Source organism: Apis florea, unplaced genomic scaffold (genome assembly GCF_048593485.1).
Source record: "Apis florea isolate Af1SG1 unplaced genomic scaffold, ASM4859348v1 contig_3391_pilon, whole genome shotgun sequence".
Taxonomy (NCBI): Eukaryota; Metazoa; Arthropoda; class Insecta; order Hymenoptera; family Apidae; genus Apis; species Apis florea.
The window spans coordinates 2,089,610-2,107,536 of NW_028256754.1; the positions used below are offsets into that span (position 1 = coordinate 2,089,610).

General features: G+C 24.4%; 1 protein-coding gene across 12 annotated transcripts; it reads right to left on the reverse strand.

The window, feature by feature from the left end:
• Positions 1-400: 400 nt before the first annotated feature.
• Positions 401-17,645, reverse strand: LOC100863666 (uncharacterized). Of its 12 annotated transcripts, none has more exons than XM_031919614.2 (12): positions 17,096-17,445; positions 16,239-16,344; positions 15,188-15,295; positions 14,900-15,106; positions 13,849-14,357; positions 13,625-13,766; positions 13,220-13,552; positions 12,891-13,135; positions 11,961-12,226; positions 6,194-6,415; positions 3,709-4,094; positions 401-2,620 (listed from the first exon to the last, which is right to left on the reverse strand). In XM_031919614.2, exons 2-12 carry the CDS (start codon positions 16,287-16,289, stop codon positions 2,147-2,149), a joined length of 2,943 nt encoding a protein of 980 aa, XP_031775474.1. In that variant the 5' UTR covers positions 16,290-16,344; positions 17,096-17,445; the 3' UTR covers positions 401-2,146. The 12 variants fall into 12 exon arrangements, with proteins under 12 accessions (XP_031775474.1, XP_012348343.1, XP_086768515.1 ...); XM_012492889.3 differs by having other exon boundaries at positions 13,849-14,360; XM_086912389.1 differs by having other exon boundaries at positions 13,849-14,360; positions 16,840-17,207.
• Between the last annotated feature and the right edge of the window lie 282 nt (positions 17,646-17,927).

Consider the following 17,927-nt stretch of genomic DNA (forward strand, 5'->3'; position numbering starts at 1 on the left):
TTATTATCATTATAATATTATACATAATTAGGATAAGCTTGATAATGCAACAATCGTTAATATGCAATTGTAAGATTTTTTTTTTTATTTTTGTTTTTTGTTTTACATTTTAAAAATTTGGTGTCAAATGATCTTTCAAATATATATAATATATTCAGGTAACTTAAAGCATTAAACAACATTGTCGCAAAACCAAGCTTACGATACTTTTATCTTTTACCCTTAATATGTAAATATGAAATACATGGCCTTACAAGATCGCTAGAGACAATAATAGTTTTCTTTTTCAAAGGTGAAACGTAAATGTCGTTAAACGTTTAAAATTAATTTAAAAAATCAAAATGATCAAAACTTGTCCCTATACTTATACATAAAAAAGTATTGAATTGCTATCGTCTGATTATTTTTTGTTTTTTTTTTTTTTTTTTTTTTTTTGTTATTTCTTTTATTACTTATGATCTGATGTATTAAAACTTGGTATTTGCTGCGGGTAAACGCTTTAGTGAAATTCGCAAAAATATATTGCACTCGATTACGATAATTATGATTAAACAAGAAGAGTTAAAAAAAAAAGAGAAAACAATTGACTATAATTAAAACGGACAATTAACACGATATTTTAATTCGACATTCGGATCCGTTTTAATAAAACAATTCATACCAATCAATCGTTTTTTTAAAGTGCTTCTTTTAAATATAATTTTTTTTACTAAAGAAAACTACACGCCAAATAAGTAAACACAGATATCTAAATGAATCGAATAATATCAATTATTATAATATATTGTTATTTTTTCACATTTACGTAGAATTCTTTTTACAGAAATAATAAAATAATATATTATTATTATGATATTAGATTTTGTATGAAAATGTAAGAAATGTTTCTCTATTCCTAGAGACAAATATATAGAAAAAGCAAACTAATAATGCTTTTTGTTTAAAATAGAAAAAAAAATCTTTTTCAGAATTATAATCTTAAAGATATTTATGATTAGAAGTAAGAAATACCATTTCATATTTAATGAAATTAACCAATTTTTGCTTTATGGAAGTAATAGTACAAAATGTATTTTAATGATTGAATGATGCTGAATAAAGTGGCGGATGCAAATAAAATTTTATAATCATTTCTAATAACGATTTTTTATATTAGAAATTTTTTTATATAAATAAAAAAATTTTTTATAAAATATACGAGATATCTAATTTAACAGAAAGTATAGGAAACTGCACATAATTTGAATCACAAATACACTTTGTACTCCAAGCAAACTACCCGATAAATCTTTTAAATTACGATTATACAATCTTTCGGAGGTATATCGTATATTACATTATATCACGCTGAATTTTATTTTTTTTTAACTAGCAAATACATTAATTTCGTTACTTTTTCCTTTTTGTTTCTCTCTTCTTTACACGAAATTATTGTATAAAACTAATACAGCGTTTTATATTGTACCGCAGTTAGTTTTAATTATATTCGAATTAATAGCGAAGTTACGTGTGCCCATTATCGAATCGCAAAGACCCGAGCATCGATTCCAACGCAACGACATTCAACGCGCGGAATTCGATAACACATAATGAATATTTTTCTTTTCATAAAAGATCTATTATATTTATTATACAAAAGGAAAAAAAAAGAAAAAGAAAAAAAGAAAAAAACAGAAACAAAAAAAAAAAAAATTCAAACTTTGGATAATACACTGCTATTGCTCGTAGCAGCACGATTAATTCTTCAAAACTGATGAAGTTCATATAAATCTTTCTCTCGTTTTTTCTGTATTTAGCAACAGACGAGTATTGCGATGAAAACGTTTGAAACGTGAATAATGGGGCGCTGTAGTCACGATTCATAACGATCTTTCTATCGCATAACAACACTTTATCAATCAACTCACTTTCGTGCCCGTAGAAACTGCAAATTTCAACATTCTTTTTCTTCTTCCGTTTTGGGAAAAGAACAGTCGAACAAGAAAAAGAAAAAGAAATACGAAGAAAGAAAAAAAACAGTCAAACGGTGCACTTTCATTGATCAATAAACACAGACATTCATCATGTATACACTCACTTTCTCTTCTTCTTATGAAAAATGCTTTTTTTTTGTTTTTCCTTTACATACTTGCTCTCTTGATTTGGTTTAATAGGAGGTCAATACACCTGGTGGAGTAGGCACAACCACAGTGTGTTGCGGCACTACAGGTGGTGCAGGGGGCGCCAAAGGATGGCCGACAAGAACTGCTGCTGCCGGAATCGGCAAAACACCGGACTGAGGAATTGCAGAGGGAGTACTAACTTGAGTTGGTGGCCCTTCCGCCGCATGTTTTCTCAAATGTCTGAGCATATTGCCCTTTTCAACAAATGTTTTTCCGCAATCTGGACAGCTATGCGGTCGTTCATCCGAATGCGATCGTCTGTGAGATACTAAATGCCCTTTGCACATAAAGTCTTTTGGGCAAAGATCGCAACGGAACGGCCTCTCGGCATTACTGCCTTTATTGTGCGAACGCATATGAAAAAGTAAATTACCCTTTAAGGGGAAACTTTTGCCACATTCTGTGCATACAAACGGACGTTCACCAGTATGACATCGCATATGATTTACGAGATGTTCCTGTAACAAAAAATTTAAAACATTTTGGTGAAATTGTGTAATACTTATCGTATATATCGATAATGAAATAAAATGAAATTTAAAACTACATTTTCATTGAAAGAGCAACAAGAAACTTATTGTTTCCAAATATTTCCAGAAAACATAAATTTTTAAAAATATTATGTTAAAGTAATATAATAAACAATATTTGGATTTTGTTTCGATTTCGAAATTGTATTTCTCATGAGCAACAAGTTGTTTAGACGCAAAACAAGAATGATAATTGATGATGAAAAAACTTATTTTTTAAATCTATAGCATTTATCCATATTTATTGATATCATACATGAAATAAAAAAGAAATAAAAAAAAATATGATTTTGAGTAATTCTAGATATTAGAAAATTGAAGAATTGAATGAAGCATGATGTCTTATTAACAATGAACATCTTCAAAACATTGTCATTAAATATTTATCATTCCACAAGTATTCGTATCTTCTATACTGTTCTATTAATTATATAATTATATAACAAATAAAATATTTTATGTTACTTATATTTTATTTGAGCATTTTATTTTACTTATATGTATGTACATTAAAAATATGAAAAATATTTATATATTTGCATGATATCAAGGAACACACATATATAATAATTATTTCATAAATTTTACTTCAGAAAGATCACATATAAATTTTTATAAATGAAATTCTATATTTTTATAACTGACATAAGAAAATTATCAAAAAAAAAAAAGTCTTCGTTATTTCTCTGTGAGAATGCAATTTAATTTTAATATTTAATCTATTCCGATATTTATTTATTTTTGTATTTTCAATAATAATAAATAAGTATGTATTAAAAAATAATAAATATGAATATTACTTGAATAATAAATATAAATATAAATATATAGTGAAGTTTATTATATTAAGGCGTAATTACATTTATATTTATCAAGCAATTATTTAAAATAAATTTCCTCAAAGACAGAACTTTATATGAACAAAGTTTATTTTATGTTTTCTATATATTTTTTCAAATAGAATACTCCATATTTTATTCATCTAGAATAAATATACATCCATAATCGGAACTTACCTTTCTTGTAAATGGTTTCGAGCATACATTGCAACAGTGCGATGAATCTCCAGTATGTTGACGGAGATGATTATTTAGATGTTCTTTCCTGGTGAACGTTCTCTGACAGAATTCACACCTATGCGGTGATTCACCAGTATGGATTCGCACATGATTCGTCAAATGCTCCTTACGAGTAAATGACTTGGAGCAGAAGTGGCATCGATGTGGCGATTCGCCTGTGTGTTGACGCACGTGATTTGTCAAATGTTCCTTCCTCGTGAAGGATTTGGTGCAATACTGGCACTTGTGCGGTGACTCACCCGTGTGTTGCCTGACATGGTTCACCAGATGATCCTTTCGCGTAAATGCTTTCGGACAGTACTGACAGCGGAAGGGCGTCTCTCCTGCACAACATTAAATAACGATACCGCGACTTTTACTTTTCCAATCAATCATGATTAATTTTATGCGATTCAATCAATTTTCCCCGATACAACGTATAGATAAAAAATATTTTAGACATAAATATTTAACATTAACATTAATCTCTGATTTTGATTTTTTAATATCAAACAATATATAAATAATATAAACTTTTAAATATGTCTCAAATATTATACCTAATTGTAAATCATAAAATCTTAAATGAAATTAAAAAAAAATGAAAGTATTTATATATTTTTTTTTAAATTAAAACACACATAGGATTATCTTTATTTTAACATATATTTTTTTTTCTTATATAATTATACATTTTTTATCTCTATTTTATAATTATATCTTTTAATAATCTTTTTTAATAATATTGTACAACTGTTTATTTAATAGATCAATATGATTTATTATTTATTATATTAAAATCATAATATTCATTTATCATGAAATATATTGTTAAATTTTTATTGTCTTATGAATAAGAATATACATCAAATATTTACTTATCATTACATCTATTTTTTGCGATATTTTTGATCAATACTGATCAATATTGTATTTTGAATTTATAAAAATATATGTAACATGTATTAAAAAAAAATGTTATTAAAGTGTATATGAATATTAAGATCATCAAAATGTTAAATAAATATTAATATTCTCCAACTTTTATCTGAAACATTTTATTATTATGTATATATTTTCAAGACATTTCTTCGTTTTTACTTATATTAGAAAAGCTATAAATAAATAATTTAATTGAAGTTTAATTTATAATAATCATTGATTTGTCTTGTTAAATATATATACATCGATTATATACATGTTTTAAAATATTTTTTGATATCATAAATTTCTAAAATTTAAACTAATATTTTTGAATTCTTAAAAAATTATAGATAAATATGAAAAATAAAAAAATTAATCTTCTAAAATACATTTTTATCATATCAATAATTAATTTTAATTATTTTTATAGATGTAGATTTTAATTATTGTAATAAATGTAAAGTAAAATATATTAAATTAATATTTAATATTGTTTTTTCTATACGTCGCATCGATGAAAAATTAAATTCGTAGAACAGTAAATATTTAAGATGTTATAATTTTGAATGCTTAAAAAATAACAAGAAATAAGAAAGAATTATAAACCGCTATTTTATAACATGACTATATATATATATATTTTTTATATTAAATTAAATTTTGTTAAGATTTTACTACCTACGAAATGAAATGAAAATGAAAATGGAACTATGCATAAATCTTTATATTTAAAAAAGAAGAAACAAAAAAAAATAAAAAAACAAAAAAAAAAACAAAAAAAAAAAAGATAAAAAAAATGACAATAAGTAATAAAAATGTCTCTGCAACGTAAAGGCATTATAAGAACGTTTTGTTTAGCAAGAAGGTTCTGAAATAGTTAATAAAAAGCATGTATGAGAGCGGTGTATTAGGCAGAACAGTAAATGTCTCTATAGGATTCGATGATGAAACAGGATAATCGTGATCGGTCAAAGCTAATTGCTAGTTAGACACAATGTGAATTGTTATGCACGAACGATGAACGCATTATCTCCCGATATATTATTATATATACGATTCTATAATATATAAAAATTGAAAAACAAAAAGCAAAAAAGAAAAAAAAAGAAAAAAAGATAGAAAAGAAATATGTACACGAACGAATATCTATTTTATTCTCATGCAAATATGCAAATCATAGCTAAAAATCGGGTAGAAGCGAAATCGAGTGACTCTATATGCGTGTATTTGTGCGTTTGAAAGCAAGATGCACTTGAACGACCTTTTTTTTTTTTTTTTCGATGCAATTAGGACATTAAACAATGGATTGATTTAGATTTAGACGAATACACGAACGAATCTTCGGTATAATGTGTTACATGATACGTTATTACATGAATATGGTGAATATGGTAAATAACCTAAATTTCGTGTTTCTTAACTAAATATGATTTCTCTAATCACGTATAAAACTACTATTCTTAGAGACAAATATTACAATCGGTTGTCCGTGAAGTGGACATCTGCCAACCGCTCTCACCTGTGTGTTGGCGGATGTGGTTAACAAGGTGTTCCTTTCTGGTGAACGATTTGGAGCAGAAGCCGCATCGATGTGGAGACTCACCCGTGTGCTGGCGAACGTGGTTCAAAAGATGCTCCTTTCGTGTGAATGTCTTCGAGCAGAAATCACAGCGGTGCGGCGTCTCACCCGTATGCCACATTATGTGGTTCGTGAAGTGCTCCTTTCTTGTAAACGACTTACCTGTATTCGCAGCGATAAAAGAACCAAAAAAAAGAAGGAAAAAAAAAAAAAAAAAAAAAAAAGAAAAAAAAAGAAAAAAAACACCAATGTTTTGATTAAACTGTAATACGAAACCAGACTGTAATTAAACTTTTAAATATATAAATATATAACATAACATGTACATACATATATGGGACGATTCCAAGATGATTAATTCTTTAATATTATGACAAAATTCTATCGATCTAAACGATGAAAATATTAGAGATAAACAAAAGAATTACGTTCTTCTCTATTTTATTTAATTTTACATAATCAAAAATTGTTACAATTGACTGTTGTTTCTGAACATTGCAGTTGGCGCTATCTTTGTATTTTACAATGATTTACTGAAAAATATATAAAAAATATATATTATAAATTTAAATAAATGTGGGAAAACGAATTACGCGAAAATAAAACGAATACGTGAATTTTAATAAAAGTATAAAATAATCGATGTGAATGAATGATAGATAAGAATGGATAATGAACAGAATATGTGTAATTTATATAATTAAATTGAATATATAATAATTTCTTAGAAATAGGATAAATTACAACATCATAAAATTAAAAATTGCAGAATTTGTAATTGAGATTTAAAGAGTATATGATGAAACGTGAACAAGAAAGTACATATTATCATACATATTAAAAGTCTTTATTTCTTTATATCTATGTATTTATTATATATATTTTATTTCGAAGTAAAGGAATTTCAGAACAATATAAAATGTTCAATTTTTGTTTAAAATTGATTATGGATGATATTTTCGAAATTTAACATATATTTCAACTGATATTTTGTTCAGTAATAATTTCATAAAGATCAGTGGATTGAAAAAGAAATGAACTTTGAAGAATTATACGAGTGATTATATACAATTAATCATCAAGTGCCAAAAAAAAAAAAAAAAAAAAAAAAAAAAAAAAATTAAAGAAACGATGGAGTTTTCTATTTGATTAAAGTATGATGAAAATTAAGATTAAATTAAGGTATTACATTATTTACAATTTTCTATAATATCTCAAAATTTTAAATTATGAAATAATTATGAAACTATAAACACATATAATTACAATAAAAAATCAATAAATCATTAAAAATCATCAAAAAGATTAAAAAGATGAAATGAATAAACAATTTTTATTATTTAATTTTTGAAATTAAAAGATTAAAAAGAATATTTTAATGTTAAATTAAATTTACATGCACAAAGATAATGCCAAAGATATTTACAATATAAATGCTTTTATATTGTATCATGTTTTAAAAATTTTTGATAAGATTTTTTTATAAAAATTAAAAACTTTTTTTTTAATTAAATATTATGTATAATTGTAATTAAAAATATAGAATAATATAGAATATATCAACAATATAATATATATATATATCATATTTTTATATTATAAATTAAATATTATAATTTTTAATAAATATAAAATAAAGTGATTATACGTAATATATGGGGCACAGAAAATTTATTATTCCCACATATTAGCAATTTATCTTTAATAAATTGAATATGCAAAATAACGTTCGAAATTTAAGAATATATTCATAAGAGAAATTAAATATAATATTAAATTAAATATAATATTGCAATAAATTGAAATAATACTGAATTATGATATCATATCAAAAATAAAAAATAAAAAAAAATTATCCTTTGTTAATTATTGAATTCTATCATAATTATCAGGGCTAATGACTAATTTTCAGAAATCAACATTTTAACAGTAACAAATATTTTTTGAATTTTTGTCAAATCAAATTATGATGTTATAATAATAAAATTCTGGACTTGATTTCAAAAAAGTACATGAAACTATAATAATATATATAACTCATATATATAATTCAAATTTTCGAAGAAAATCTCAATATATTTAAATTTGAATATAATTAATATATTTAAATTACTATTAATATATAATATATTTAATTAATATATTAATATAATATATTTAAATTACTACTTTATTAAATTAATTGATTAAAAGGATTATCATCAAAAATAAAGAAAAATTTGAAAAATTTATGGGTTTCAAGAAAATAAAATTGTATCTTGTTGACGAACGAACATATTTGTAATACCAATCATTTAGATTTACGAAATAAATCATAACATCGAAGTATGTGGTAAAGTGTAAACGTGGCGACAAATAATCCATCACCGATAGTAACGGGAAGTAAAAAAAATAATAATCGATTAAAATATACTGATAATTCGAAGAAAGTCGATTTTGTAAAAGAATACGCCTATGACAAGAGATAGATAAATATGATGCGTCAAATCATTTCTTCGAATTTTTTTTCTAATTTTTTAGTATTTTTATATTATAATTGCAAAACAAATAAAAAAATTGAATTAATAAGACATTCAATAACATTTTCAATATTATTATATACAACATTTATCAACACTAATTTATACGATATTATCGTACTTATGATATAAAATATGTATCACTTAAATTTGTAAATATATAAACAATTTTTGTCATAAATTTTTTTTAATGATATTTATTTGTAAAATAGAATTCAAACAAATTTGTGTTATATTTTCAAAATATTAATTATATATTTATAATACTAATTATAAATACTTTATGACAAAGAAATATCTATTTATAAAATTTATAAAAAAAATATGAATTTTATAAATTATTTTTTTTATTTATTTTTTTAATTATATTTAAATATTTTGATTAATTTTTGATAATAATTGATAAATTTTTTTATATAACATTTTTCTTTTTAAAACTTGTTATATAAATAAATATGAAAAAATTTATTAATATATTTACAAATTTATTAATGTATTTATAATTATTCATATTCATATATATTATAAGCAATGAAATATTTAAATAATTTTTTTCTCGTAAAAAATAACAAATTCAGAGATAATAAATAATATCTATCTAAATGTTAATGTGAATAACTATATATAAAAATGGTTAAAACAATCAGGTAGAGAATGATTTTATATGAAGAAAAATATCGAAAAAATATTTAATATTTTTTTTATTGTTTTGTTTTCAACAAAATTTTTATTTTTATTTTTTCAATAAAAAATAAGTTTGAAAATTTACCAAATGTAAAAAAAAAAAAAAAAAAAATTCTTAATTAAATATGGGAGAATTATTAAATGATTAATTATTTTACATCAGAAAATAAATATTAAATGCAGAATAAAAAAATTTTATTCAAATTCTTTTCAAAATGATTAAAATTAAATGTTAGTCAAATACTTGTGTAAAATATTATTTTTTTAATATATTTATTTTTAAATTTAAAAGAACCAATCTTGAAATGGAATTTTATTCCAAATATTATATTTATACATATAGAATAACCGTTTACTAATAAATCATACGTATCTAGAATTAGTTAAATTCACGATTAGTTTGACAAATTTTGAAATTTAGTTTAAAAATAAAGTTTTAAATGAAAAAATATTGTTCTTTGCTATTTTATTTTTAAATGTAGAACCATTATCTGTCCAATTATATGCATTTTATTTATGAATTATAAATATGTGCATTTTTATTTATGAATTATTATAATATAGTAATATAATATTACACTATATTAAAAACATAGATAGAAATCCAAATATAGAATTTTAAAGAATATTTCTTTATTATTTCTTTTTTTAACCCTTTCGCTACTACGCGACTATAATTGCTCTGCATAAGATGCCGCATATGAGTTGACAATATGATGATTGGAGTTATTGCACACCGAATATTTTTCTCTGAAAATGTAGCATCAATATTTTGTTTTCATTATCAATTTTTATTCAATAAACACGTTAAAACAACAATCTTTTTCGAGCACCGTGCATATTTTTGGTGCGGTAATTCATTCAGCGGGGATGGCGCGGCGGAGAAGTCGTCCATAGCGAAAGGGTTAATATATTAATATATTATTTTAATATATTTATTTTTGAATATTCTTAAAAAATCTAATAAATCAAATGCGTAAGAAATATAATTAATTTTAAATAAGAAACATAAAAAAAGATATATAAATATTTCAGTTATTTATTATTAAAATATTTTATATATTTTATATTATTATTTTATATATTAATATTATTCTATTAAATACATATTTCTTTAATATCAATATCTATATCAAGGTAATAAAATACTTTATTCTAATAATTCTCTGAATATTAAAATATTAACTATCAATCAATATTTGATAGTTAGAACTTACCTGAATTATAATAAATACTATATTAAAAGAATAAAATCAAAAACTATAATTTCATGAATATTATAAACTCATTCCATTATGTGTAATATATCATAATATGACAAATATTTTTGAAACAAAAATAAAATTTAACTAATAATATTATATTCTATATAATTCTTTATCATTAATTTTAAAAATGTTTTGGAATCGCCCCATTAATTATTGTGTTTTGATTAATAAATAAAAACGTTATATAATTATATTATATAATGATAATATTGATCAATTTAATATTATCATTTTATATATTATAGATTTTTTTTTAATACCTATTTTTAGTTAGTAAATTTTTAGAATGAATAAATTAAATTTTTTTCAATATTTTTAGATATCTATTAAGTAATAAAAATAGTTAATAAGAGTATAATTTTAAAAGAATTTTCTAATTGAATTTAATCATTTCTATATAATTATTATATATTTTATACTTTGAGAAAATTTTGATATATATTATGTATTTGATATATATCATATTAAAATGAATATTCGAATTTTAAATTTTGTTTTGTACTAAATTTTTTTTTCATTAATTTATTATTTATTATTTTAATTTTTAAATATTAAAATAAAGCTACACATTGAATAAGCTATATTTTTAATTTAATTATAATATATGTTTATCGAAAAATTGCTAAAAAAAACTGTTGAATTTCATTGTACAAATACATAATATTTATCTTTTTTCATATCGTTATGAAAATTTCAAGATCACTTTATTAAAAGATTTTGATTAAGATTTGATTTTAAATTTTGATTAAATTAAACAAAATTCATATAAAAATTATATTAATAATCAATATATTAATAAATTTTAAATTGTATCATATATATTAAATATTTTACATTAACTTTTATTTTTTATATTTATTTTTATAGAATAATATTATCATTTTTTGACATTAATATATGGTAAAATAAAGAATCAAAACGTTATTAAAAATGTTAAAAATAAAAATTACATTATTATGTTTTATATAAATAAATTATACAAACAATTAAATAAATTTGATATATGATATAAAATTTAAAATAATAAAAATGACCTTGAAATTTAATCAAATAATATGTTGTCAAAATTACTTCAATGATTTTTTATACATAGCATATAAAATATTCATTGAAATATAAATTATAATATATAAGAAATTATATGTAAATAATGTATTATATATATATATATATATATATATATGATGTATATGATATATGTAATATTTTAAATTACTGAAAAAATAAATTACTTACCGCATATTTCACAGCGAAATGGTGTATCATTGGTATGTGAACGCATATGATTTGCAAGATGTTCTTTACGTGTATATTTCTTGCCACAAGCTTGACAGTGATGAGGAGTTTCTCCTGTATGCCACATAACATGATTCATAAAATGTTCTTTGCGAGTAAAACTCTTTTTACAAATATCACATCGATGAGGAGTTTCACCCGTATGTTTACGAACATGATTTACCATATGTTCTTTTCTAGTAAATGTTTTTGAACAATACTGGCACCTATAAAATAATAACGTTATATAAATATAAAATAATTGCAATTTTATTTCTATTTAAATAAATAATTAAAAATTGTGCTCGCATGCATTCATATTCATAATTTAATTCTAGAGGTTAAAATTAATACTCAAAAAGTTGATTATAAAAATAGTGATTAAGATTTATTTATTAAATTATAAGTAAACTATAAGTAAAAAAAATTATAAGTAATTGAAGTTTGCATTAGCTGAAATAAAATAGAAATAGAATGAAATAAATCTATTTTTGTCATATTGCTATTCCGCTTGTTTTTGTTTTACTACATTTAATATAAATTTAAATTATTTTATAATTTAATAAATAATAAACTTCAAATTTTTGTATTTGTTTTGATCTCTGAAATCGATTCTCTAAATATTTTTTATAAATATTATTAATAATATTAACATTCTAAATATTGTTAATATTAGAAATATAATACTAATATTTAAAAATACTATATTTAAAAATTAAATGAATGACAAATTATCTATTTAAATTAAATTAAAATTGACTTCAAATCAAAAACTCAAATCAAAAACAAAATGTCAAAATAATAAAAATATTTTAAATTTATTTTTTATAATTATTTTTATTATATTTTATTATAATTTATATGAATTTCAACAAAATAAAATAAATTTACCTGTAAGGTGTTTCCCCAGTATGACAACGTGTATGATTATCTAAATGTTCTTTTCTTGCAAAACTTTTTCCACATACTGTACAATTATACGGCTTATCGGTAGCATGTCGTTTCATGTGACGTTCTAAAGATGGTGCATTTGCAAACACATGAAAACAAACTGTACAAGTAAACATAGATCCACCTAAGTGACATTTTCCATGTCGTGTTAAATCATTTGCATTTAAAAAGGCCTTTCCACACACCTAAAAATTTCAAAGAATTTTAAATTATCTCTATTTAATAAAAATTAAATAAAACAAGATAAGCTAAAAATACTTATTATATACCTGACAAGTAAAAGGTTTTCTTTCTGTATGATATCGACGATGAACAATAAGTTGATAGCGAAACTGAAAAATTTTTCCACATATTTCACATGCATGACTCCCAACTGATACAGGTGAAGCGCTTGGTCCTGGTGTAGCTTCACCATCACTTGATTTAATATCGAACTTATTTAATTGAACTTGTTGCACAATTGGAGTTCCATTTTGTATAGTGGTAACTGTTTGGGTAGGAACTGTACTTCCAACTAAGGTTGTACCGGCTGCTATTTCACTTTGTAGTTTCCCAAATACTTCATGATATGCTAAAAGTTGATTAATATCCTCGACATTTACCTGTAGAAAATAATAAAAATTGTATGACTATAATAAGATATATTCTATATTTTACAACATATTATTTCTTACCTTATACATATTTTGCACCATTTCAACACCAAGCGTTTTTGCTAAATCTTGTTCATTTCCAGCACTAATTTTTACAACTGAACCATCAGCTGTTCTTACATCCATCATATGACCTCCTGGTTTTAAATCTGGCACTTGAAATCTACACAAAAATTATAATATCGTCTGTCAAACTATAAATTTTATTATTGAATTTAATATATATATAAATTGCATAAACATACTGCGTCATATTTAATTGACGTAGCTCTTTTTCTTTCTCAGGCTTTTCTGTATTATTTTGACTTCCACTTTCACTTGATGAATTTCCACTTATATTCACACCAATTTGTTGTTGTTGTTGTTGTTGTTGTTGCATAAGGCTTTGTTGCAAATCTTGAGACGTTTGTAATTGGAGATCACATTGAACTTGACAGTGAACTTGGTTGTCACTGCAACGTTCAGTCGTGCAACTTCCACCTTCATCTTTCACTTTATTATCATCTCTCTGTGCGTTTTGATTATGTGCAGTTGGTCCACTATTCTGAGCATTTTGATGATTTTGTATTTGATGATGAGATTGCTGTTGCTGTTGCTGCTGCTGTTGTTGTTGAGGTTGTTGCTGCTGATGCAGCTGTTGTTGTTGGGCTGCCTGCATTTGTTGTTGCATTTGTGCATGTGCTGCCTGTAAATGACTGACACTGGCAGGTATATGTGCTCCGTCTAAATTAAGGCCTGGTAGAGAAACTGGTATCTGCTAAATAAAATACAAATAAAAAATATTATCATATTCTTTCTTGATATAAATAAATTATAAATTATAAATAAACAATTAGATAAGTTTAAAATATCATCAAATTAATAATAAAATATATTTTTTATTTAAATGCTTTTTATTTTATAAATTATTATAAATTAGATAATAAATGCAACAGTTGAAAACAGTATCAGTTTTGTGTGTGTGTGTGTGTGTGTGTGTGTGGGCGCGCGCGCGCGCTCGTATGTATGTACATACATATATATTTATATTATAACAATTAGCATATAATTATATATGAAATATTAAAAAAAAAAATAATATAAAAAACTATAATGTTAAAGCAATATTTTAAATTATAAATGTGCAAGCATTCCATGTGTATGTATTATACAAGCAATTTTACTTTCTACTCACACTTATAGTATTATAGTATATCACAATATATTACCATACTCCTGCAAATGCAGATACTAAATCTGGGTCATTTATAAGCTACACTCAATAACTAATCATCGCATATCTCTAAGAAAACAAACCTGTGAATTTGGTTGTAAAGAACTATGATGACTGCTACTGCTAACTGAAGGTTGATGATGATGATGTGTAGGTGTTGACTGATGATGCGAATTGGAAGTCAATGCCATTTCTTGGTTCAATGAAGAGGTTGGTTCTTTGGAAGATGCCTCTCCACCTCCACTACTCCTATGTGAGGAGTTGTGGTGGGAATGATGATAGACCGAGACCTGAGGTAGCGGTCCAGGAAAGAGATTGGTGAGGACCCAATATTTAGCTACCGAGGAGGCTAACGCTACAGCTGTACCTACACGCAGGTCCGCGGATGAATGCGGGGTACTCCCTACATTGCCAAGACTGGTTGCTGTAGCCAAACCACCTGGGTATGAAGGACGACCACTTTGACCCGCGTTTACATCCTACCGATATACATTCAAACATTTGTACAACATTGATAGAGCATGCAACAGCATGCACCAGGCTTAAATCCAATCGACAAATGCGCTAAATTCCAAATTTATTTTCTCCAGCATTACAAAAGCTAAATTAAATTTTATTAAATTCGTGCAACCATAGCCAATATTTTCCATTCTTATAAATAAATTTTACATTTTAACAAAAATTAAAATACAATTATATCTAAATCTAAATTACAAAATAAACATTTTGAATGTTAAAAAAAGTTTATATATTTCTTTATATTTAATATTATAGTATAATGTATATAAATGTTATAAAATACATCATACTATTTATAGAGATTTATTTTCTTTAATATAAAAAATATGCTTTATAAATATTTATATTGCAAAAAGAACAAGCTGATAAATATAAAATATTCAAGCAAAAGCTACTTCATTTACAAATTTACTACAAGCAGTTAAGTTCAGAAAGAAAATATCACAAATTTTATATAATACTTTATTATCTACATATAATTCTGATTTCTAGTGCCAAACACAAATAATCATACATTATATAAAACTGCACAAAAAAATTAAGCAGACATAAGTAAAAATTATAAACAAAAATAGTAACAAATACTATAAAAAGAAATTAATGCTTTAGAATAAAAGTATCATATATATGTGTGTGTGTGTATGTGTTATATATATATATATACGTGTATATGTATATATATATATATATGTATATAATTGTTGAAAGATTTATAAATTTATAAATTATAAATTTAAATTTAAAATTTATAAATTTTATAAATAAAGAAAAAATTTATAGGAATTTTTTAATAAATAATAAATCAAATTTATTTCATAGTATTTTTAAACTATAACTGTTTAACATATTAGTTGCGCATTTGTAGTTTGGTAAATAGCCTGTGTCAATTGAAAATATTCTTACCTCTTGTTGTGCCTGCGTAGTCGCTGGCAACGCATGCTGCTCACTATTCATTTTTATTCACTGAAGGATGCTAATTAAATGTTTTTGATACATTTCATTTTTCATCCTGTAAAATAATTTAATTAAAATTATTTTCTATTACTGATATTTTAGACAAATATTTAAATAAAATTTAATAATATATTCATTAATTATAAAATAAAAATTACTGAAATTAATATTATTATAGAAGAAAATATATAATTAATATATAATTATATAGTAAAATAGTTACATTGCTTTTTGTATCAATTCTAGTAAAATAAATTTTGTGATTTAACCTCGAAATCAATTGGTTTAATATCAATAAGCGAAATAACTCTTTCTAAATACAATGAACTCAGGACATCATTGGGCGGACACTTATCATTATATAATGCTCATGTGTTAGGTTAATATAGTAAAGAAAGTATCGATATGTTAAAGAAAAAAGAAAGTAGTTAATTTAACCTCATAGATATTTAAGAGTTTTTTGTCGAGTGAGCGGGAAAGGGTGAGTCATCCAATACCATCTTTTGAAGGCAGCAAAGATTGATAATGAAATATTAAAATGTTAGCGTACCAGTAGCTTGAATGAGTACGCAGTTGTGCTTCCACATTTGCCAGGACTCGCCGTATATCCTCTCGTATTTAAGAGAGGGTTCACGGGCACCATCTTCTGGTGTCTCAAGCATATGACGCGTCAATTATCGTGACTCGTAGAACGAGGACAAGAGGCTACAAGATGGAGGTTCCACGGGATTCGGGGTAAGGGGATTTACAGAAACTGTTCAAGAGGGCCGGAGTGGTAATCAAGAGAGCTCGGAAAGTGAACTCACGTGGTGTACGGTGCCGTCGGCGGTTCTGGCATCTCGCTTCGTCGGCCCTAGGCCGTCTCGTATACAGGGAGACGCGCGTCCCGACGCAGGGGGGGACGCCTTTCGCCACCTCTCGACGTCTCACCTCGCCACGGGTACCCACAAGCAAATCCCTGATAATGGCCACGCGCCCTCGCCCTCCACCTCCAGAATATATTCCAAGCAAAGTTTGCCAAATTCAGGAAACGGGCTTGCCAATTTTGATCCAGATAGATATCAAACTGGCCAAGAATTTCACGAAAACGCTGGCAAGAGCATACGTGCTCACAGTTAACAGAAAATACGACTGTCATGGCGTCCTTCGCCCACCCCGCAGGAACTTACGCGTTTAGGGTATCATTTAGTGGACCACTTTTTGATCGATTTCTATTTAAAAATCATTCTATAAATAAACTTGCTATGATGGAAAACAAATTTCTATTAAAATTATATGGAAATAAACTATCTAATTCGTAATATAGTAAAATGAAATTTGTCAAGTGTTCTTTGTTAGTTCATTCAGCATGCGCGCGCAGCATCCGGGTGCGCGCGCCGTTTGATCACTTCCTGTATTAAAAACCGCCAAGTTAGAAATTCAATAAAATTTAAAATAATATGAATATAATTTCTTATTGAATATTAATCAATTATATATTTAAGATATTTGTTTTTGTTTTTTTTTATATTATTTTTTATATTATATTTTTTTAATTTTTCTTTTCTTACGATCATATATTTTCTTACATATAAATATAATATTATATTATTATATTATATTATTAAAATATAATATTATATTATTTATATATTTTTT